This window comes from Neomonachus schauinslandi, chromosome 5 (genome assembly GCF_002201575.2).
Source record: "Neomonachus schauinslandi chromosome 5, ASM220157v2, whole genome shotgun sequence".
NCBI classification, from domain to species: domain Eukaryota; kingdom Metazoa; phylum Chordata; class Mammalia; order Carnivora; family Phocidae; genus Neomonachus; species Neomonachus schauinslandi.
In genome coordinates, this window is record NC_058407.1 from 172,117,709 (window position 1) to 172,141,200 (window position 23,492).

Below are 23,492 nucleotides of genomic sequence, written 5' to 3' on the forward strand. Positions count from 1 at the left end.
TCGCTTAACCAACTGAGCCACCCAGGCGCCCCCTTTCTTTCTTTTTTAAAGATTTATTTATTTATTTGAGAGAGAGAGCGCGCGCGATCGCATGCACATGCAGGGGGAGGGGCAAAGGGAGAGGGAGAGGGAGAGAATCTCAAGCAGATATCCCGGCTGAGCACGATCTCACGACCCTGAGATCATGACTTGAGCTGAAATCAAGAGTTGGCCACTTAGGGACGCCTGGGTGGCTCAGTCGGTTGAGCGGCTGCCTTAAGTCTCTGGTCGTGATCCCGGGGTCCTGGGGGGTCGTGATCCCGCGTTGGGCTCCCTGCTCAGCGGGGAGCCTGCTTCTCCCCCTGCTTGTACTCTCGCTCACTCTCTCTCGCCCATGCTCTCTCTCTTTAGCAAATATATAAATAAAATCTTAAAAAAAAAAAAAAAAGAGTTGGCCACTTAATCAACTGAGCCTCCCAGCGGCCCCAAGTGTCTTTCTTTTACCTCATGGTGTGAGGAGATTGCAGAGCCCAGATTTCCAGGAGTTTGGGGAATTTCTAGTGTGTTACACCATGCAATGCTGGAATTGTCAGATCATAGGCATGTGATCTATTAATTATTTATTAATCATGCAGATTCAAAGCAATGCTAATAAAATATTAATAATCTCATAGTAAGCCAAACTTTAAAATAATACAAATTTATTAAATTGTAAATTTAAAATTTACAGGAATTGTAGAATAGTAAAGCTAACATGTTTTGCCTGTGATTCAGGGTAGTGTCCCTCCAGTTGATATTCAGATGTTAATTCCATTCTTTAGATTCCTTGATTGAACCATGTCCATAATGTCAACACTGTTCTGTATTGTTTTGTTTGTGGGCTTGTCTTTGTTCATTTTAAAAAAAGATTTTATTTACTTATTTGAGAGAGAGAAAGATAGTGAGAGAGAGAGCCCAAGTGGGGGCAGGGAGAGGGAGAAGCAGGCTCCCCTCTGAGCAGAGAGCCCAATGTGGGGCTCGATCCCAGGACCCAGGGATCATGACCTGAGACCAAGGCAGATGCTTAACCGATTGAGCCATCAGGTGCCCCTGTCTTTGTTCATCTTTAAAAACACATATTTGTTGGGCGCCTGGGTGGCTCAGTCATTAAGCGTCTGCCTTTGGCTCAGGTCATGGTCCCAGGGTCCTGGGATCGAGCCCCGCGTTGGGCTCCCTGCTCAGCAGGAAGCCTGCTTCTCCCTCTCCCACTCCCCCTGCTTGTGTTCCCTCTCTCACTGTGTCTCTCTCTGTCAAATAAATAAAATCTTTAAAAACAAAAACAAAAAACCCCACATACTTGTTTATATTCTTTAGAGTACATATGCAAATTTAAAAAGAACCCCATCTTATATCTTGGAGAATATTTTGATTCCAAAATCGATCATGAACATTGTTACATGTGAGTTATTTACCTTACCTTATTGTTTTGAATGGCTAACACCTTCTGCAATGTATTTTACATATGCATTGATTAGACAATTTATATTGCTTCCATTATTTTTCTGTTACAACTAAATTGAACAAGATTCATACACATACATCATTGGATGATTATTTCATTAATATCCACTATAAGATGTGGAATTAAGGGGTATTTTTTACTGTCAATACAGAGTAGCTTCCAGACAGTTTGTATGAATTACCCTCATACTAGACATGAGGGAAATGAATATTTTTCTCAATCTGTACCTACCCTGGATACTACTATTATTTTACTCTTTTCAAATTTTATTTTCCAAAAATATCTTCTTTTTAAAAAATGTTTTATTTAGGGGCGCCTGGGTGGCTCAGTCGTTAAGCGTCTGCCTTCGGCTCAGGTCATGATCCCAGGGTCCTGGGATCGAGCCCCGCATCGGGCTCCCTGCTCCGCGGGAAGCCTGCTTCTCCCTCTCCCACTCCCCCTGCTTGTGTTCCCTCTCTTGCTGTCTCTCTGTCAAATAAATAAATAAAAAATCTTTAAAAAAATGTTTTATTTATTTATTTTAAATAATCTCTACACCTAACATGAGGCTCGAACTCACCATCCCAAGATCAAGAGTCGCATCCTCCTCAGACTGAGCCAGACAAAAATATCTTAAACATTGCACGTCTGTTATTTGTCATGAGGGACTTTTTCATGTATTTATCTTCCACTTACATCTTGTCTTATTAATTCCCTTTTCATATATTTTTTAAAGATTTTATTTATTTATTTGACAGAGAGACAGTGAGAGAGGGAACACAAGCAGGGGGAGTGGGAGAGGGAGAAGCAGGCTTCCTGCTGAGCAGGGAGCCCAGTGCGGGGCTTGATCCCAGGACCCTTAACGCTTAACGAGGCTTAACGACTGAGCCACCAAGGCTCCCCTCCCTTTTCCATATCTTAAGGGAGTGATGATAGTAATGCTGATCTTTTCAATGATTTGAAGAGCTCTTAATAAATTAAGAGTATAAAGCCTTTGTTTATCATGTATAAAGATCTTTTCCTAGATTGTCTTTAAGCTGTTCCAATTTTTATTATTTATTTATTTATTTATTTATTTTTTAAAGATTTTATTTATTTATTTGAGACAGAGAGAATGAGAGACAGAGAGCATGAGAGGGAGGAGGGTCAGAGGGAGAAGCAGACTCCCCGCCGAGCAGGGAGCCCGATGCGGGACTCGATCCCGGGACTCCAGGATCATGACCTGAGCCGAAGGCAGTCGCTTAACCAACTGAGCCACCCAGGCGCCCCTAAGCTGTTCCAATTTTTAATCGAAACTGAAATGTGTAACTTTCTAACATAAAACTAGTTAGTTTTCAGCTTAATGGTTTCCTATCGTGCTGTCCCGTGTTTCCTATCCATTGGTTGTATATTCTAAAATTCACTTATGCTTTAAGAATTTGCTTTTAGGGATGCCTGGGCAGCTCAGTCGGTTAAGCACCTGCCTTCCCTCTGCCTTTGTCAGGTTATGATCCCAGAGTCCCTGGATGGAGTCCTGCATTAGGATCCCTGCTCAGCAAGGAGCCTGCTGCTCCCCCTGCTTGTGCTCTCTCTCTGACAAATAAATAAATAAAATCTTAAAAAAAAAAGAAAGAAAGAATTTGCTTTTAAATTTTAAAAATCTTGACTCCTTGTCAAACTTATTGTGATGTGTGAGCTCGGTATTTAACCTTAATTGTATTTGAGCATGGTCACTGGTTGAGCTTACGATGTATGGCATAATTTATTCTCCCACCAATCCCAAAGGCCCCTTCATCATTTGGTACAGAGTTACAGTGTCCTCGGTCTGTGCCCTGGCCCCTCGTGATCCTTTTTTATTTTTTCTTTACGGTAAAACTGTCAGAAGGATGCGCGCCTAACGGTTCAGTATAGTCATCTCTGGGAGAAGGTGCGAGATGCTTTTTTTCCTTTTCGTTTCTGTGCGTTTTGACTTAACTTCGATTTTTGTGTATTTTGTCTGAAATTTTTGTCATCCTCGCCTTTATTTCGTTTTCATTCACATCTTTTAAAAATTGCTTGGCTGGGCAATTGATTGCAAGGGCTAATTTGGTTAAAACTTTTCATCTGTATTCCCGAATCTCTGCCTTGTGTGGCGGCTTTGAGGAGGCCCCTCACCACCTGGCAGGGGAGGCCGCGGAGCTGGGGTTGGGGAGACGTGGGGGACTCGGGTGATGTGGGAGCGTGGAGGGGTGGCAGTGGGGTGACGTGGGGGCGGGGCGGGGTGGGGGGGAGTGGGGTGATGGGGGGGCACGGTGGGGGTGGGAGTCAGGGTGAATTTGGGGAGGGCTAGGATGGGGTAGGACTGGGGTGATGCGGCGGCGGGTTGGGGTGATATGGGGGCGAGGTCGGGTGGGAGTCGGGGTGAAACTGGGGAGGGGCAGTGTGGGGTGATGTGGGGGCGGGGCGGGCGGATCCGCGTAGGTCCCGCTCCGCACACGCGCGGAGCCTCCCGCGGGGGTCGTGGCGGGCGCGGCCAGGCCCGCATCGGGCTCAGTGCGCAGGCGCGCGTCTTTCGCCGCGGGGCGTTCTGGGGGTCTCGGGCCTACCCGGGCGCGGTTCCGGACACGCGAGGGCGGGCGCTGGGCCCGGGAGGTCCCGGCCGTGGCCCGCGCGGGCGGCCCGAGACTGCAGCGCGGGGCGTGGGGAGCGGTAGACCCCGGCCCGCTCAGGTCGCCTCCCCCTGGCGGGGGCCGTGTCCACCCAGAATGGGGGCGCTTCTGGATCCCCCGAATGAACCCGCAGGAAGGGCCGCGGTTTGGGGGGAGGCCGCGCTTGCCGCGGGGTCCCCATCCTCCTAGGTGCGGAAGGGGCCCGACCGCGTCCCGGAGGACTGAGCGCCGGCTGCCACCGGCCGGGGGCCGCCGAGGTAGGACTGGGGCCGGGTGCCGCGATCTGCATGCCGTACATCCATCAGAGCCCGGCGCCGAGGCCCCACACCCGTGACCGAAATGTGTGTGCTCGGCTCGCCCGCGGCGCTGTGAATCCCGGGGCTCCTTAGCGTTTCCCTGGGTCCTTGCAAGATTGGGCGTGCGGGAGCCGCGGGGGCTCCCCCGCTTCTGCGCTGTCCAGGGCCTGAGAGCGCTTCACCGCGGCCAGCCCGCCTTTGTCCTCGGCCCCCTGCTTTGCGTCCCCTGAGAGGGGCCTTGTGTTCTCGGGGAGGCGGGTCCGGGGCTCCTGATGAAGGCTCCAGCTGGAGGGAGTTTGTCCCCTAGGCTCTCCTGTAACAAAGCAGCTCTACTGAGGCAAGAAGGGCCGGGCTTCGGGAACCGGACTCTCACCGGGAGGAACCCTCTGCAGAGCTTCAGGAGAGGCAGAAGAAACGCAGAAAAAGAGCATATGGGGCCCCGAGTGATTTCACCACGTTCAGAAGCTGTGAGTCACTTTGCAGACGGGAGAAGGGAGCTGGGGCCAAGTGGTGGCAGGGGACAGACTGTGAGAAATGTCACCTCTTTGGCTCTACAGCGGAAGAGTTTTTATTTTCAGCCCCACCCCAAAGGGCACTCTTCCCTCCCTTCATTCTCCACTGATTCTTTCCAGAAGGTAGGCAGCTTTCTAACCGCGACCAGTCACCAGGTCAGGCATCTGGAGATGTGTTCTTGTCTTTCTGATCTTACAGAGTCAAGAGTAGTAGTTCGGGGAGGGTTTGCCAGAGTTTTCTGTTTTTGTCTCATTTGGCAGAAGAGGGGAAAAGAACCCGGAGGAGGGAAATGACTTATCTAGGCTCAATAAGAGAGGAGTAGACGCCAGAGTCCCGGACTTCTGGCGTGGTGCAGTCCACACAATAACATCAAAGTAAGTTTCCTCTTAAAAGATCCTTTTGAGAAACACCAGTCAAATTAGAAGAAACAGTTTTTTTTTTTTTTTTTTTAAGATTTTATTTATTTGACAGAGAGAGACACAACAAGAGAGAGAACACAAGCAGGGGGAGTGGGAGAGAGAGAAGCAGACTCCCTGTGGAGCAATCCCAGGACCCTGGGATCACGACCTGAGCCGAAGGCAGATGCCCAACGACTGAGCTCCCCCGGGTGCCCCAGAAGAAACAGTTTCTTAAAAGACTTACGTTTAAGGGACCTACCCCTTTTTCCAAAGCTTTGAGGATTCTGGACTCAAGGGGTGAATTTTATTGTTAGTAAATCAGATACACAAGATAGCCTTTAGGGTTTGTTTTCTTCTGCAACATCAGGTTTTTTTTTTTTTTTTTAATTAGCTTATTTAGAAAGAGTGCACTGGTGAGTGAGTGGGGGGGAGGGGCAGAGGGAGAGGAAGAGAGAGAACCCCAAGCAGGCTCCATGCTCAGCATGGAGCCCCTGGAGGGGCTCGATCCCATGACCCTGAGATCACAACCCCAGCCAAACCCAAGAGTTGGTGCTTCAACCAGCTGAGCCACCCAGGCGCCCTACAAGATCAGTTTTAATGAAGACATTGTATTTCATATTTTGACATGCCAGTATTTACTTAATAGTTCTGTTTTAAGGGGCACCTGGGTGGCTCGGTTGGGCATCCGACTCTCGATTTCTGATCAGGTCATGATCTTGGGGTCATGGGATTGAGCCCCTTATCAGTCTCTGCACTCAATGGGGGAGTCGGCTTGTCCCTCTTCCTCTGCTCCGCCCCCCCCACACATGGGCACTCGCATGCACACACCCCCACGCCCCCCCCCCCACTCTCTCTCTCAAATAAAATCTTCAAAAAAATAGTTCTGTTTTAAACGTTTCTGTGTTAATGGGAGGGGGACATAGTTAAAGCAGTAGGAAACATTGCAGGTTTAAGGAATCACAGAGTGGGTGTGCCTGGGTGGCTCAGTAGTTGAGCGTCTGCCTTCGGCTCAGGTCATGATCCCGGGGTCCTGGGATCAAGCCCCGCATCGGGCTCCCTGCTCGGCGGGAAGCCTGCTTCTCCCTCTCCCACTCCCACTGCTTGTGTTCCCTCTCTCGCTGTCTCTCTCTGTCAAATAAATAAATAAAATCTTAAAAAAAAAAAAAAAGGAGTCACAGAGGGATAGAAGTTGCCTACCTTCTCTCCAGGATCAGAAGTTAACCAGCTGGCATGTAGAAGTTTGTACAGGAATCGAGGTGCTGCAGGGCCAGCCAGCTCTCATTACCCTGTTGCTCTTCTCTTATAGGTGTGCCTTCCCAGCTTTTGACATTCTACCAAGAACAACAGAAAATGAACAAATCCCTGGTGAGTTGTTTCTTTATTCCTTGTTTCATTTTCCAGCAGATTTTGTCATTTTTCTAAGTGTGTTCATATCTTAAAGTAGAAATAGATGAAAAGCTACTTCTGGGTAAATGAAGACTGGGTGGTACCTGTGTGACCTGTGGTGGCTGTAAGTCATGTGACCCCTCAGTCATCAGAGGTGAACCACACGTTTGTCTTTGAGCTTCCTGATCTGTGCAGGATTTTCAGTGACCACAAAGAGGAACCAGCCAGTTACTCCTGGGACAGAAAGACTTAGTGACTCCGGAGTCTGGGAAAAAATGTCTTTGAAGTTCTTCAGGTAGTGAAGAACCTTATTGTGACCCCCTGGTTGCCTGTAATCATCCTGCACTTGAGGTAGAGATCAGAACTCAGGTTTTATTAGGGACCAAAGTGCTGCTGGACTCTGGAGAGCTTTCTGAACATCCACTCTGATCTAGGGACAAAACCCTAAGGCTCTCTGGAGGCATGAAAGAAATGGATGGCTTGTTCTTAACTCCTTAAATAGTTGGACGGCAGATTGTTCAAACTCATAGCCTTTGGCAAATGCTTACGCACTATCCACTCGCTTTTATTTTGATAAAGTATATATAACAAAATTCACCATTTTAACCATTTAACCATAAGTGTACAGCTTGGTGGCATGAATTACGTTCACAATGTTGTGCACCCATTCACCCCTATTTTCATAACTTTCTCCTCCAGACAAATCTCTGTAATCCTTAGCCAGTAACTCCTGGTCCCCTCAGCCACTGGTAACCAAATCCACTTTCTGTGTCTCTGAATTTCCCTATTCTAGGTATTTTATATAAGTGGAATCACACAATCTTTGTCCTTTTGTGTCTGGCTTCTTTCACTTCATATAACGTTTTCAGGGTTCATCCATGTTGTAGCATATATCAGAACTTCCTTTCAGTGTCTGAATAATCTTTCATTGTACGGATGCATCACCTTTTGTTCATCCATTCATATGTTAATGGACACTTGGGATTGTTTCCATCCTTTGGCCGTTAAGAATAGTGCTGCTGTGAAATCAAAATCACAGTGAGATATCACCTCACATGTGTCAGAATGGCTAGTATCAAAAAAACAAGAAATAACATGTTTGACAAGGATGTGGAGAAAAAGGAACCCTCCCACACTGTTGGTGGGATTGTAAACTGGTGCAGCCACTGTGGAAAACAGTATGGAGACTCCTCAAAAAATTAAAAATAGAATGATCCAGTAATTGCACTACTAGGTATTTACCCAAAGAAAAGAAAAACACTAATTCCAAAAGATTTATGCGGGAGCATGAGTGAGGAGGGGCAGAAGGAGAGGGAGAAAGAATCCGAAGTAGACTCCTCATCAAACGCTGAGCCCAACAATGGGCTCAACCCCACAACCATAAGATCACGACCTGAGCTGAAACCAAGAGTCGGATGCTTAACCGACTGAGCCAGCCAGGCTCCCCTTGCAGCATTATTTACAACAGTCAAGATATGGAAGCAACCCAAGTGTCCATCCATAGACAAATGGATAAAGTGTATGTGGTGTGTGTGTGTGTGTGTGTAATGGAACATTACTCAGCCATAAAAAATAATGAGATCTTGTCACCTGAAACAACATGGATGGACCTAGGGGGTATCATGTTAGGTGAAATAAGTCAGTCAGAGAACAACAAATACCATATGATTTCACTCATATGGGGAATTTAAGAAACAAAACAAATGAATAAACAAAAAAAGAGACAAACAAAAATACGGACTCTAAAATACAGAGAAGAGACTGGTGGTTGCCAAGGGGAGGTGGGTGGGTGGGGAATGGGTGAAATAAAGGGGATTAAGTGTACACTTACTGTGATGAGCACTAAGTAATGTACAGAATTACTGAATCACTATATTGTACACCTGAAACTAATATAACATGTATGTTAATTATATACTTCAATTAAAAAAAAAGAATAGTGCTGCTGTGAACATTTGGATACAAGTATCTGCTTATCTCTTCACATTTTAATCCACTGGATGCATCCTCACTTCCTCCCCACTGCTTGCCTACGGATGTCCTGATAAAGCTTGACAGCAAGGTCTCTGCAGTGGACTCCCAACAGATGTTTTCCAGACCTTACTTTACTAGAACTCGGCTGCGTGTGGCAGTTGACCCACTTTGACCTTCTAGAAAGGCCTCTTTGGTATTTTGTGACATCGTTCTGGCTTTTTTCCTACTCTGATTTCTTTGTCTCCCTCATGGCATCTTCCTCCTCTTTTGTCCATTCTCATGGCTTATCCCCAAATTCCCATCCTTCACTCCTTCCTCCTGTTACTGTGCAAGTCCTTTCTATTTCATACCCTCTGTGGTGGGAGTACCAAGTGTTATCGTAGCCTGGGCTTTTTCCTCGTGTCTTGTCCTTCTCTGTGCAGGTGGCTAGAGGCACCTTTGTTTTCCACAGTTCCAAAGTTAAAATGGTCATCTGCAGCCTCCCCTGTCTCCCGTCTAATCTTGTCCCTCCATCCCCTGTCGGATAATGGGCCATCTGCGGGACATAGTTTAAGGAAGCACCGGAATGGGATTCATCCTAAAGCCTTCCCTCCCTCAGCCTCATCCTGTGTGTATCTCAGTTTTACTACTTTTAAGATGTCAACAGTTCTTAAACCTGTTCTTCCTACTGAATTCCTTCTCCCCTTCTCAGAGCTTAATTTTCTCTCCCCTGGACTGTTGGAACAGCTCCTTGCTTCTTTGTCCCCCAGATTCGTCTGTCCTCCTGAGTAATTAATCTGAAATGCTATTCGGGGCACCTGGGTGGCTCAGTCGGTTGAGCATCTGACTCTTGGTTTCAGCTCAGATCATGATCTCATGGGTTGTAGGATCCAGCCCCACATCGGGCTCAGTGCTTGGTGGGGAGTCTGCTTGAAGATTCTCTTCTCCCCCTCACCCCACTCACACATGTGTGCTTTCTGTCTGTTTAAAGTAAATACATAAGTCTACCCAGATGATGCCATTGCAATCTGGAGACCACTCGAGTAGCTTCCTACCACCTGTAGGTGCAAGGCCAAGCTCCTTAGGAAATTAAGGCTGTTGAGAGTGTGACCACTTCCTATTTCTCTGTTTTATTAAAACATTTTTTTAAAATGTTAATACACTTTACGTTTTATTCAACATTGGTTGGGCATTTGTTCAGTGTGCCAGACACTGTGTGCCAGAGACTGAACTCAAAGCGATGCAGAGACCTGGTCCCTTTTTGATGGAATTTACAGTTTGGTGGAGAAGGTGACATTTTACAAGTAAACCTGTAATGTGATCCCAAATCTGACATAGCTCCCTAAGCACATGGGGTTACTGCCTGTCTGTGCATTTTGTTCATGTTCCTGCTCTGTGGGCTGACTTTGACCCCTGCTGCATTTCCTTTTCTGAGTCTCTGAGCTAGATTGGGGGTATCTCAGCCAGCAAGCCCTTCTTCTCTTTCTTTGTCCCCCCTCTAGATTAATTGCCTTTCTCCTCTGTGTTCTCGCAGTGCCCCGTGCTGTCCCTGTCTGTACTTTGTCCATTGTGTGGAAATTACTTGTTTGTATCAATCAGAGCTTTAGCCCTTCAAAGTCCAGATGCACATTGTGTTCATCTTTATACTTTCACTTGCTCACCTTGTGCCTCACTCCTAGTAGGTGCTTGACACATATTTGTGGGCTGACTAGACAAATGGTAGCCTTTGTCTTATTTGGGAACCAAACTCCTACTGGGTAAACCATCCTACCTGAACACCCAGCAGGGCCATCTGGGAGAAGTGGGGGCTCCTTTCCCTTCTCTGAATGCTGTCTCAGATCATGCAAGGTGGAGTTTTGTTGTTGTTGTGGCTTTGAGAATTTATTTTTTGTTAGAGCAACATTAGGTTTACAGCAAAATTGAGTAGAAGGTACAGGTATTTCTCATGTACCCCTGCCCCCCCAACCACAGCCTTCCCCATTATCAACATCCCCACCAGAGTGGTGCCTTTGTTATAATTGATGAACCCACACTGACGCATCAGAATCACCGAGTCCACAGTTTACATTAGGGTTCACTCTTGGAGTTCACTCTGTAGGCTTTTGACAAATGTATAACATGGATCCACCATTACAGTATCATACAGAGTACAGTGACTCTTGAACAACATGGGGATTAGGGGTGCCAGTTCCTCGCTCAAAGATTTACGTATAACTTTTGACTCCCCATACTTAACTACTAATAGCCTACTACTAACTAGAAGCCTTATAGATAACACAACCAGCCGATTAACACATATTTTGTATGTTATATGTATTATATACTGTAGTCTTACAATATAAGTAAGTTAGAGAAAAAATGTCATGAAGAAAATCAGAAGGAAGAGAAAATATATTTATAGTACTGTATTTATTTAAAAAATCTTGAGTAGGGTGCCTGGGTGGCTCAGTTGGTTAAGCAACTGCCTTCGGCTCAGGTCATGATCCTGGAGTCCCGGGATTGAGTTCCACGTCGGGCTCCCTGCTCGGCAGGGAGTCTGCTTCTCCCTCTGACCCTCCCCCCTCTCATGTGCTCTCTCTCATTCTCTCTCTTTCAAATAAATAAATAAATAAAATCTTTAAAAAATAAAAATAAAAATAAAAATAAAAAATCTTGAGTATAAGTGGACCCACGCAGTTTAAACTCATGTTGTTCAAGGGTCAACTGTATTTTCACTGTGCTTAGAAATCCTCTGTGCTTTACTGCTCATCCCTCCTTTCTCCCTCCCCCGCACTGATATTTTTATTCTCTTCATAGTTTTGCTTTTTCCAGAATGTTGTATAGTTGGGATCAGATAGTATGTAGTCTTTTTAGATAGGCTTTTTTTCACTTAGCTGTATGCATTTAAGATTCCTCCGTGTCTTTTCATAGCTTGATAGCTCATTTCATTTTAGCACTGAATAATGTTCCATTGTCTGGATGGACCACAGTTTATTTATCCAATCACCTACTGAAAGACATCTTGGTTGCTTCAGAGTATTGGCAATTGTAAATAAAGCTAAAATAAACGTCCGTGTGCAAGTTTTTGCAGGTTTTTTCGTGGACATAAGTTTTTAACTTCATTGAGTAAATACCAAGGAGTGTGATTGCTGGATCACATGGTAAGAATTTGTGTAGTTTTGTAAGAAACCATCAAACTGGCTTCCACACTGGCTGTACCATTTTGCACTCCCACCAGCACTGAATGAGAGTTCCTGTTGCTTTGCATCCTGACCAGCATTTGGTGTTATCAGTGTTCTGGATTTGGAGCATCGTAATAAGTGTGTAGTGGTGGGGCGCCTGGGTGGCTCAGTTGGTTGAGCGACTGCCTTCGGCTCAGGTCGTGATCCTGGAGTCCCGGGATCGAGTCCCGCATCGGGCTCCCTGCTCGGCAGGGGGTCTGCTTCTCCCTCTGACCCTCTTCCCTCTTGTGCTCTCTGTCTCTCATTCTCTCTCAAATAAATAAATAAAATCTTAAAAAAAAAAATAAGTGTGTAGTGGTTTTTCCTTTTAATTTGCATCTCCCTAATGACCTGTAATGTGGAGCACCTTTTCCTATGCTTATTTGCCATCTATACATCTTTGGTGAGGTGTCCCTTAAGGTCTTGGGTTGTTTGTTTTCTCAGTATTGAGGGTTGTTTTTTTTTTTTATAAGTTTGTTTGTTTATTTTTAGTAATCTCTACACCATGAGATTAAGAGTCTTGTGTTCTTCTGACTGAGCCAGCCAGGTACCCCTCTTATTGTTGACTTTTAAGAGTTCTTTGTATATTTCGGATAACAGTCCTTTATCAAATATGTTTACTGCAGGGCCGCCTGGGTGGCTCAGTCGTTAAGCGTCTGCCCTCGGCTCAGGTCATGATCCCAGGGTCCTGGGATCGAGGCCCACATCGGGCTCCCTGCTCAGCGGGAAGCCTGCTTCTCCCTCTCCCACCCCCTCCCCCGTGTGTTCCCTCTCTCGCTGTCTCTCTCTGTCTGTCAAATAAATAAATAAAATATTTAAAAAAAAAAAAAGATACGTTTATGGCAAATATTTTCTCTCAGTCTGTGGCTTGCCTTTTCATTCTCTTGACAGTGTCTTTCACAGAACAGAAAGTTTTAATTTTAAAGTCCTGCTTATCAGTTCTTTCTTCTGTGGATCGGGCCTTTGGAGTTGTATATTAGAAGTCATCGCCAAACCCAAAATTATCTACATTTCCTTCTGTGTTGTCTTCTAGGAGTTTTATAGCTTTGCATTTTACATGTAGGTCTGTGATCCATTCTGAGTTAACTTTGTGAAGGATGTAAGGTCTGCGTCTAGATGAACTTTTTTGCATGTGGATTTCTAATTATTCCAGCACCATTTGTTGAAAAGACTGTCTTTGCTCCTTTGTCAAAGATCAGCTGACTTGTACTTATAGGGATCGATTTCTGGGATCTCTGTTTTGTTTCAGTGATGTGCCTATCTGTTCTTTCACCAATAGCACATGCCTTGATTACTGTGGGTCTTTTGCCTTTGTATGGAAACATTAGAATCAGTTTGTTGATATCCACAAAATAACTTGCTGGGATTTTGACTAGGATTGATTGAAACTATTAGGTCAAGTTGGGAAGAACTGACGTCTTGACAATATTGAGTCTTCCTGTCCACAAACATGGAGTAACTCTCCATTTATTCTGTTTTTTATTTCTTTCATCAGAGATTTATAATTTTCATCATATATATTTTGTATGTATTTTGTTAGATTTATACCTAAGAATTTCATTTTTTTTCTGGGTGAAAGGTACATGAAATTATGATTTTTTAAAAAAGATTTGATTTATTTATTAGAATGAGCGAGAGAGAGCACAAGCAGGGCAGCGGGAGAGGAGGAGGAAGAAGCAGACTCCCCCACTGAGCAGGGAGCCCAACACGGGACTCGATCCCAGGACCCTGAGATCATGACCTGAGCCGAAGGCAGATGCTTAACTGACTGAGCCACCCAGGCACCCCCTGCAATTATGTTTTTAATGTCAAATTCCACTTATTCATTGCTGTTATATAGGAAAATGATTGCTACATATGAACCTTGTATCCTGGAAACTTGCTATGATCACTTAATAGCTTCACAACTTTTTTTTGTTGATTCTTTTGGATTTTCTACATAGACCATCATGTCATCTACAAACAAAAACAGCTTATTTCTTCCTTCCTGGTCAGTATAGCTTTTATTTCCTTTTCTTGTGTTACTGCATTAACTAAGACTTCCAGTACAAGGTGACATCTTTGCCTTGTTCCTGATGTTAGTGGTAAAGCTTCCAGTTCTTCACCATTAAGTATAACATTAGCTGTAAGTTTTTTGTAGATATTCTTTATCAAGTTGAGGACATTTCTCTGTATTCCTAGTTTATTGAGAGTTTTTTTTACTTGTCAAATGCTTTTTCTGCATCTATGGATATGATGTGATTTTTCTTCTTTAGCTTGTTGATGTAATGGCTTATCTTAATTGATTTAGAATGGTGAACCAGCCTTGCATATCTGGAAAAATCCTACTTGGTTGTGATGTATAATTCTTTCTACACATTGTTGCTTTCATTTTTGCTAACATTTTCTTGAGGATTTTTGCGTCTGTGTTGATGAGAGATATTGGTCTGTAGTTTTCTTTTCTTGGAATGTCTTATTTTGCTGTTAGGGTAATGATGGCCACATAGAATGAAATAGGAACTGTTCCCTCTGTTTCTGTCTTCTAAAGGAGATTGTAGAGAAGTAGTATAATTTTTTCCTTAAGTGTTTGGTAGGATTCACAGTGAACCCATCTAAGTCTGGTGCTTTCTGTTTTGGAAGATTATTAATTATTGACTCAAGTTCTTTGCTATATATAGAATTATTTAGATTGTGTATTTCTTCTTGCATGTTGACAGGTTGTGTCTTTGAACAGATTGGTCCACTTCATCTAGGTTATCAAATTTGTGGACATAGAATTATTCATCCCTAGGATCTATAGTAATATGTCCCCTCTTTCATTTTACATACTAGTAATTTGCGTCCTCTCTTTTTCGTAGAAAGCCTAGTTAGAGGTTTATCGATATTTTTTGTAATCTTTTCAAAGAATCAGCTTTTGGTTTCACTGATTTTTTTTTCATAATGTTGTGTGACCATCACCACCATCCGTTCCCACAGCTCTTTTAATCTTGTAAAACTGAAGCTCTATGCCCACTGAACAATAACTTTCTATTCCTCCTTTCCTCTTGTCCCTAGCAGCCACCATTCTGTTCTCTGTCTCTATGATATTGTCTCGTGTAAGTGAGTAGCTTTCCTTTCGTGGGCTGACTTACTTCACTTAACGTGATGTCTTAAAGGTTCATCTATATCGTAGCATGTGTCAGAACATCCTTCCCTCTTCTGTGGCTGAATAATACTCTATTTTATGTACATACCATATTTGCTTATCCATTCATCTGTTGATGAGCACTTGGGTTGCTTCCACATTTTAACTATTGTGAATAATGCTGCTGTAAATACAGGTGTATTACGTCTTCAAGACCCTGCTTTCAGTTCTTTTGGCTATATATCCAGGAGTAGAATTACTGGGTCATATGGTAATTCTGTTTTTCACTTTTTGCAGAACTGCCATGCCCTTCCATTTCACATCCCCACCAGCACTGCACAAGGGATTGATTCAGTTTCTCCACATCCTCTCTAGCACGTGTTTTGTGTGTGTGTGTGTTTTATAGGTGTCATCCTAATGGGTGTGAGGCAGTTTCTCATTGTTTTAATTTGCATTTCCCTAATGATCAGTGATGTTGAGCGTGTTTTCACTTCATGAGGTCCAGGATGTGTGTTTGTCGGGATACTCCTCATTACTGACAGTCTCCTTACTAGTTACAGTTCTATTCAGATCATCTGTTTTCCTCCTGATTTAGTCTTGACTGGGTTTCGTGTTTCTAGAATTTTCTCCATTTCCTCTTGGTTATCCAGTTTGTTGGCATACAGTTGTTCATAGTACTTTCTTATAAACCTTTTTATTTCAGCAGAAGTGGTATAAATGTCCTTATTTTCATTTCTGATTTTAGTAATTTGAGTCTTCTCTCTTTTTCTCCTTAGTCCATTTAGGTAAAAGTTTGTCTGTTTTGTTCATCTCTTCAGAAACCAGCTTTTGTTTTCATTTTATCTATTTTTCTGTTATATTTCTGCTCTGATTTTATTATTTCCTTCCATCAGCTGGGTTTAGGTTTAATTTCTTCTTTTTCTGGTTCCTTAAGTTGTAAAGTTAGGTTGTTGATTTGAGAACTGTAACAGTGATTGCTTTTGTGTCCTTGCTGGTTCCTTATTCTCTTCAGTATGGTCACGCCTGCCGAGGGCCCGGGATGCTCCAGCAGAAAGGGAACAGTAGGTTGTCTACATTTAACTTTTAGCCAGGAAAAAAAAAAAAAAAGACAAATTAAGCTTATCATTATAAGCTTGTGTGGATTGGCGGGATGTATATATTATGTATTAAGAAATAAATAAATTGGAGGTGCTCAAACTTTATCGATAAGGTGGGGGTGAACTATTTTGGAGACACTAAAGTACAGGAATAAACCCAGATTTGCTCTGTAATGTATCCCTGGACACCTTTGCAGATCTTTATCTTCTTACAGTCCTACACACTGTTCTCCTGTCACACTTCTGGGTGCTTCTCATGACTCCTTGGCTCTGCTTATGTAATGGTGCCACATTAACGAAGATCTCCTGCTAAGTGAAGCTGAACCTGACAATACAAAATAGAACCGTATTTTCTACCATTATTTAATACTCATTGTAAATAACTCTAGCACAGCTCTCGTGATACCTTATTACAGGATGTGTTCGTAAATGTGATTTGTCACCTTATTAAGATTTACGCTCCTGGGGCACCTGGGTGGCTCAGTCAGTTGAGTGTCTGACTTTTGGTTTCGGCTCAGGTCATGATCTCAGGGGCATGGGACTGAGCCCTGCGTCAGGCTCTGCGCTCAGTGGGGAGTCTGCTTCTCTCCCTTGCCTTCTGCCCCTCCCCCCACTCACGTGTGCTCTCTCTCTCTCTCTCTCTCTCTCTCAAAGAAATCTTAAAAAAAAAAAGACTTATGGGGCGCCTGGGTGGCTCAGTTGGTTGAGCGACTGCCTTCGGCTCAGGTCATGATCCTGGAGTCCCTGGATCGAGTCCCGCATCAGGCTCCCTGCTCGGCAGGGAGCCTGCTTCTCCCTCTGACCCTCCCCCCTCTCATGTGCTCTCTGTCTCTCTCATTCTCTCTGTCTCAAATAAATAAATAAAATCTTTAAAATAAAAAAAAAAAGACTTAAAAAAAAAAAAAAAAAGACTTAGGCTCCTTAAGGGCAGGAAAAAAACCAGAGTTGGTTTAGCTTAATATTCCTGGCAGGTTAGGACAGTTTCAGAAACACAGTAGGAACTGTAGTTTTTTTGTTTGAATTAATTTTAATACTGGTTTTCCCATCATATCCCTTTATCCCACGAAGTAAAAACAAAAGAAGGTATAGAATAGGCAACATACCTGCTGTTAATGGTAAACTCTCAGACATGTTAAGACTTGTTTCCCACATGTGTGTTTCATGTCACCCTATACTGCTCTCTCTGGCCTGAACAGAAATGTGCTGGTCAGGGATCCGTGTCGTTCAAGGATGTGACTGTGGACTTTACCCAGGACGAGTGGCTACAGTTGACGGGCACACAGAGGACGCTGTACCGGGACGTGATGCTGGAGAACTACAGCCACCTGGTCTCAGTGGGTGAGGGCTGTTCCCTGTGTCACGTCTCCTCGCATGCGTTTCCTTTCTTCCTTCGTAGCCGCCAGAGTTTGTGGGCCCCTGAAGGAGTGTTTAATGATACTGTGTGTAGATCTCATGATCTTGTGGGTCAGAGATGTTCCCATCAGGCTCAGAAAGGACGTTGTGTTCTGACCTCCCTAATGCAAGGTGCATACAGGAACCTTTATCATGTGGCTCCTGAAGCTGCACCTTCCTCGTGCTCCAGGGGCAGCTCTGACATGTTTTATCCTGTATCCCACTTACAGGGTGTCACCTCACCAAACCAGATGTGATCTTCAGGCTGGAGCAAGGAGAAGAGCTGTGGCCATCAGAGGGAGAATTCCCAGACCAGGGTGATCAAGGTGAGTCAGTCATTGTGGAGGAAGGAAGAAGCCCACAGAAATCAGGTCCCAGATGAGTTGGTTCTGAGGTTGGTGTGTGTCTCTGTATTTCAATTTTGGGCCCTCAGACCTTTGGAAGTAGCTGAACAGTGAGCAAGCTGGCCTCCGATCACCTGAACCGCCCCAGTCCATCACTTGTAAATACCAGTGCTGCCCTTTTCTGCCCGATAGCCAGGATGGAACCCCTGCCTGCCTCATCTTAGACCTTTGTCTTCAGTTTCTTTCTCTAGTATTCATCTTCCTCCACTTCATGGACTATTTCTTTCTTTCTTTTTTTTTTTAAGATTTTATTTCTTTGACAGAGATCACAAGTAGGCAGGCAGGCAGAGGGAGAGGGAGAAGCAGGCTCCCCGCTGAGCACGGAGCCTGACGCAGGGCTTGATCCCAGGACGCTGGGATCATGACCTGAACCGACTGAGCCACCCAGGCGCCCCTCATGGACTCTTTCCTCTATTTTTCCCTCAGGCATTCATTCATTCATTCATTCATTCTTCTGCAGATATTCCTACTACATGCCACTCGTGTTCTTGGTGTTGGAGATAAGCCGGTGAACCTAACAATGCTCCTGAGCACTTAGAGCTTACAAGCTAGCAGGAGAAGATAGATGTAAATGAAACAATTTACTTATCAAGTACTGACAGGACCCATGAAGAGAACTAAGGCAGGCTCAAAGGAGATATAGAGTGGGGTATGCTCTTTTAAAAGGTGCTCTGAGAATGCCTTTTTTTTTTTTTTAAAGATTTTATTTATTTATTTGACAGAGAGAGACACAGTGAGAGAGGGAACACAAGCAGGGGGAGTGGGAGAGGGAGAAGCAGGCTTCCCACTGAGGACGGAGCCCGATGTGGGGCTCGATCCCAGGACCCTGGGACCATGACCGGAGCCGAAGGCAGACGCCCAACGACTGAGCCACCCAGGCGCCCCTGAGAATGCCTTTTTGATGAGGTCCGCATTAGAGCAGGATTCTGGGGGTTCCAGGCAGAAGGAACAGCTGGGCCATGCCCTTGTGGCAGGTGTTTGTTGAAGTGCCCTGGGACTGGCAGGGGGCCATTGTGCCAGCAGGGATGCATCTGAGAGGGACGTTGGTAGGGGATGACATCCGAGGGGTAGCCAGAGCCCAGACGATGTCTTACAGGACAAGGTAAGGGCTTTGATTCTGCTTTAGGTGAGATGGACAACTGTTAATGGATTTCCACAAAAGAATGTTTTAAAAGAATTTCTCTGGCTACTGTCCAGAGAAAATCAGAGATGGGCCTGAAGGTAGTTGACGAAAGTAGAAGCAGAGACAGTGTGCAGGGCTGGCTCCCCCAGAGCACCGCCAGAGTTACCCACTGATATGGCAGATTTTAATTTATTGCTGACCCTGACAGTCTGAGTAGTGCCACGGAGGGAGGTGAACAAAGGTTATTTATAGGATCTGAGGGCATGGTTTCAGGTATATTTTTAACACAGGAGCTTGATAACCATTGAGTAAGGACCATAATATAATAGTTTAGGATGTGTGGACACAACAAGGATTGAAGAGTCTTGAAGAATAAGTTTATTATTTGTTGGAAAGTTGAACAGTTTGTTTAAAAGGTTTTGGGGAAAGATTCTGAACAGTAAAATTACTTGCAATCTTCCTTCCCGGACGAGTTTCCTGGAGTAGTAAAGTCTTGTTATGAAGACAGAATACTAGTCAGGTTAACGTAGATAGTGGGCTGTGTGGGTGTGGACGGTTTCAGCTCTCAGTGGAGCAGACATGCTTGCAGTGGTTCAGATGAAAAGTGATGGGGGCTTCGAGTTCTGAGCTGGTGCAGGTGAGGAGGTGGGGCTGCATGTGTAGAGAGGAGGATCTGCCACTGAGTCAGATGTGGCCTGTGAGAGAGGGACAAGGCAAGGATTTCGTCGGAGCAACATGGTAATGGGGGTGGGAGGTGTTTACCGACATGGGAGATTGGGGAGGAGCGGTTTGGGGGAAGTTTAAAATTTAACATCTAATAATTCTAAAATCTGAAGTCCTTTATATTTTAATTTTATTCTGATAGCCAGTCCCTGCTTTAGTTCTAGGCTTCTTAAACAAATCAGTCCTCAGAAGCAGTCTTCTGCTGTATTACATTTCACCATTTCTTGACTGAAGTTCATTTGCTAGTAGGTTTTTTTTTTTTTTTTTTAAAGATTTTATTTATTTATTTATTTGAGAGAGAGAGAGCACATGAGAGGGGGAGGGCCAGAGGGAGCAGGCGCCCCTGCTAGCAGGTTCTTTAAGAATTCATGAGATCGGCCTGGGTGGCTCACTTGGTTAAGCGACTGCCTTCAGCTCAGGTCATGATCCTGGAGTCCCTGGATCGAGTCCCGCATCGGGCTCCCTGCTCAGTGGGGAGTCTGCTTCTCCCTCTGGCCCTCCCCCCTCTCATGTGCTCTCTCTCTCTCTCTCAAATAAATAAATAAAATCTTAAAAAAAAAAAAAGCATGAGAACAATACTTCCCTGCATTCTTGCATATTCAGACTTATCGGTGTTACTTCAACTGAGTGCCATTTTGTCTACATATAAAATTATTGGGATTTACTTTTAGTCTTTAAGGATTTTGTAATTCTTTCTCTACTGCTAATTTTAACACTGAATTTTATAATGGATGTCTAAGATTAGCTTGATTTTTTTTCCTCCTCTTAAAAATGACTTCAAGTTCTGGGAATGTGATGCACAGCAAGGTGACTGTAGTTAATAGTACAATAAGTACAGTGGAAAGTTGTTGAGAGTAGATGTTGCTCATTCTAACCACACACAATTTACCTGGGCTAACTAAGTATGGTGATAGATGTTTTAATTATCTTGATCTTGGTAATCATAGGAAATGTATTAACATTTTTAAAGTACACTTAATTTTTCTTATTTATGACCTTATAGACAAAAGCCAGGAAAACCAAGACAAACATTTGTGGCGAGTTTCACTCATCAACAAAAAATCACTGACTAAGAAGAGAGATAATGATTTCAGAGAAACACCCTGTCAAGATGACTCACATGGAAAGAGTTTGAAAAATGTTTCAGAATCAATTATTAGTGATAACAATCATTCAAGTAAGAACTCTGATGAAATTAATGTATGCAGGAAGTTGCTCTCTGATAATAACCAAGGAAATACTCATACTGGAAAGAAATCTGATGAACATGACGAAGATGGGAAATCCCCAGGTCATACTGAGGACCGTACTAAGCAACAGAAAATTCAAACTTTGGGACCACTTTCTGAAGATAATGAATGTGGAGAAACCTTCCTTAACAAGGCAGCCATCCTTACACCTACGAGGGTTCAAACAGAAGAGAAATCCTGCGATTATAAGGAACAGGGGGGATATACCAGTGACGAGTCAGCCCTCGAAGTCCTTCAGGAAACTCACACAAGGAAGAATCACTGTGAGGTCAATGAGTGCCTGAAGTCAACCCTCATAAAACACCAGAAAGTCAACGTGGAATCTAATGAAAATGAGAATAATTTCAGCAAGAAGTCCCATGTCACTCAACCTCCTCACACAGAAGAGAAAACCTTTGAATGTAGTCACTGCAGGAAATCTTTTTACCAGGAGTCCCACCTGACTCAGCACCAGAAGACACACACAAGAGAGAAGCCCTGTGGAAGTCATAAATCTGGGAAAGCCCTTCATAAATCACAACCCCCGGACCCTCCGAGATCTCATGCAGGAGAGAAACCCAGTGAATGCGATCAAGTCCACGTGCAGTCAGCCCTTACTGATCAGCAGAGAACATGGTCAGAAGGGAAGCTTTATGTGTGTAACGAGTGCAAGAAGTCTTTTCGTCATAGCTCAGCCCTCAAAGTCCATCAGAGAATTCATACAGGAGAGAAGCCCTATCAATGCACCGAGTGTGGGAAATCCTTCTATGCAAAATCAAACTTCAATCATCATCAGAGGACTCACACTGGGGAGAAACCATATGAATGTAAGGAATGTGGGAAATCCTTCTGTGTGAAATCGAACTTAACTAAACATCAGAAAACACACACAGGTGAGAAACCTTTCAAATGTAATGAGTGTGGGAAGACTTTCTTACAGAAGTCACAGTTTGCTGACCATCAGAGAACACATACAGGGGAGAGACCCTATGTATGTAATGAGTGTGGGAAGTCCTTCTACTATAAGTCAGCCCTTCATGTACATCAGGGGAAGCATACAGAAGAGAAACCCTATAAATGCACAGATTGTGGGAAATCCTTCTGCTATAAATCAGCCCTAATTATCCATCAAGTGTCTCACACAGGGAAGAAACCCTATGACTGTAATGAATGTGGGAAAACCTTCTGTGTGAAGTCAAACCTCACTAAACATCAGAAAATTCACACTGGTTTGAAACCTTATGAATGCAATGAGTGTGGCAAAGCCTTCTCTATGAATTCGATCCTAATAGTACATCAGAGAACCCACACGGGGGAGAAACCCTATGGATGCAATGAATGTGAGAAGTCCTTCTATAAAAAATCAGCCCTCACTAAACACCAGAAAACTCACACAGGGGAGAAACCACATGAGTGTAATGAATGTGGGAAGGCCTTCCATATGAAATCCACCCTGATCATACACCAGAGAACGCACACTGGAGAGAAACCCTTTAAATGTAATGAATGTGAAAAGTCATTCTACGTGAAGTCACTTCTTAATATTCATCAGAGAAATCACACGGGAAAGAAACCCCATGTATGTAGTGAATGTGGGAAAGCCTTTTCTATGAAGTCCAATCTCACTGATCATCAGAGGACACATTCAGAAGAGAAACCCTACGAATGTAACGAATGTCAGAAGACCTTTCGCCATAAGTCAACTTTAACGGTACACCAGAGAACTCACACAGGGGAGAAACCCTATAAATGTAATGAATGTGGGAAATCCTTCTATATGAAGTCAGCCCTCAGTCAACACCAGAGAATACACACTGGGGAAAAACCTTTTGAATGTAAAGAATGTGAGAAAACCTTCTTCCAGAAGTCCCACCTCACTAAACATCAGCGCACACACACAGGGGAGAAACCCTATGAATGTAAGGAATGTAAAAAAACCTTCTTCCAGAAGTCACACCTCATTGAACACCAGAGAACACACACTGGGGAGAAGCCCCATGAATGTAACAAATGTGGGAAATCTTTCTGTTATAAGTCAGCCTTAACCATACATCAGAGAACTCACACAGAAGAGAAACCATATAAATGCAATGAATGTGAGAAATCTTTCTGTATGAAATCACACCTCACTGTACATCAGAGAACTCACACAGGGAAGAACCCCTTTGAATGTAAGGAATGTGGGAAGACTTTTTATGTGAAGTCAAACCTCATTAATCATCAGAGGACTCACACAGGGGAGAAGCCCTATGAATGTAAGCGATGTGGGAAATCCTTCTGTATGAAGTCGACCCTCACGGTTCATCAGCGCACACACACAGGGGAGAAGCCGTATGAATGTAACGAATGTGGGAAGTCCTTCTGCAAGAAGTCAACGCTCACAAAACACCAGGTAATTCACACAAGAGAGATGCCCTAAGGTGCAGCAAATGTGGAAAACCCTGCTGCGTGAAGTCGAGTTTCATCAACGCCAAGAGACCCCATGGGAGAATGTACTGTAATAATGTGGGACTGTAATAATGTGGAGACCTCCTCTTGTGGAGATTCAGTCTTTAATTGGCATCAGAAGACACACATCGGGTGGGGGTT

At 44.1% G+C, this 23,492-nt stretch overlaps 1 protein-coding gene across 1 annotated transcript; it reads left to right on the forward strand.

The window, feature by feature from the left end:
* Positions 1–1,401: 1,401 nt before the first annotated feature.
* On the forward strand, positions 1,402–23,322 carry LOC110571865 (zinc finger protein 25-like). The gene is made up of 6 exons (XM_044915286.1): positions 1,402–1,417; positions 6,600–6,658; positions 17,229–17,370; positions 17,655–17,750; positions 22,019–22,132; positions 22,637–23,322. The coding sequence occupies exons 1-6, from the start codon at positions 1,402–1,404 to the stop codon at positions 23,320–23,322; spliced, it is 1,113 nt and encodes a 370-aa protein (XP_044771221.1).
* Positions 23,323–23,492: the final 170 nt, after the last annotated feature.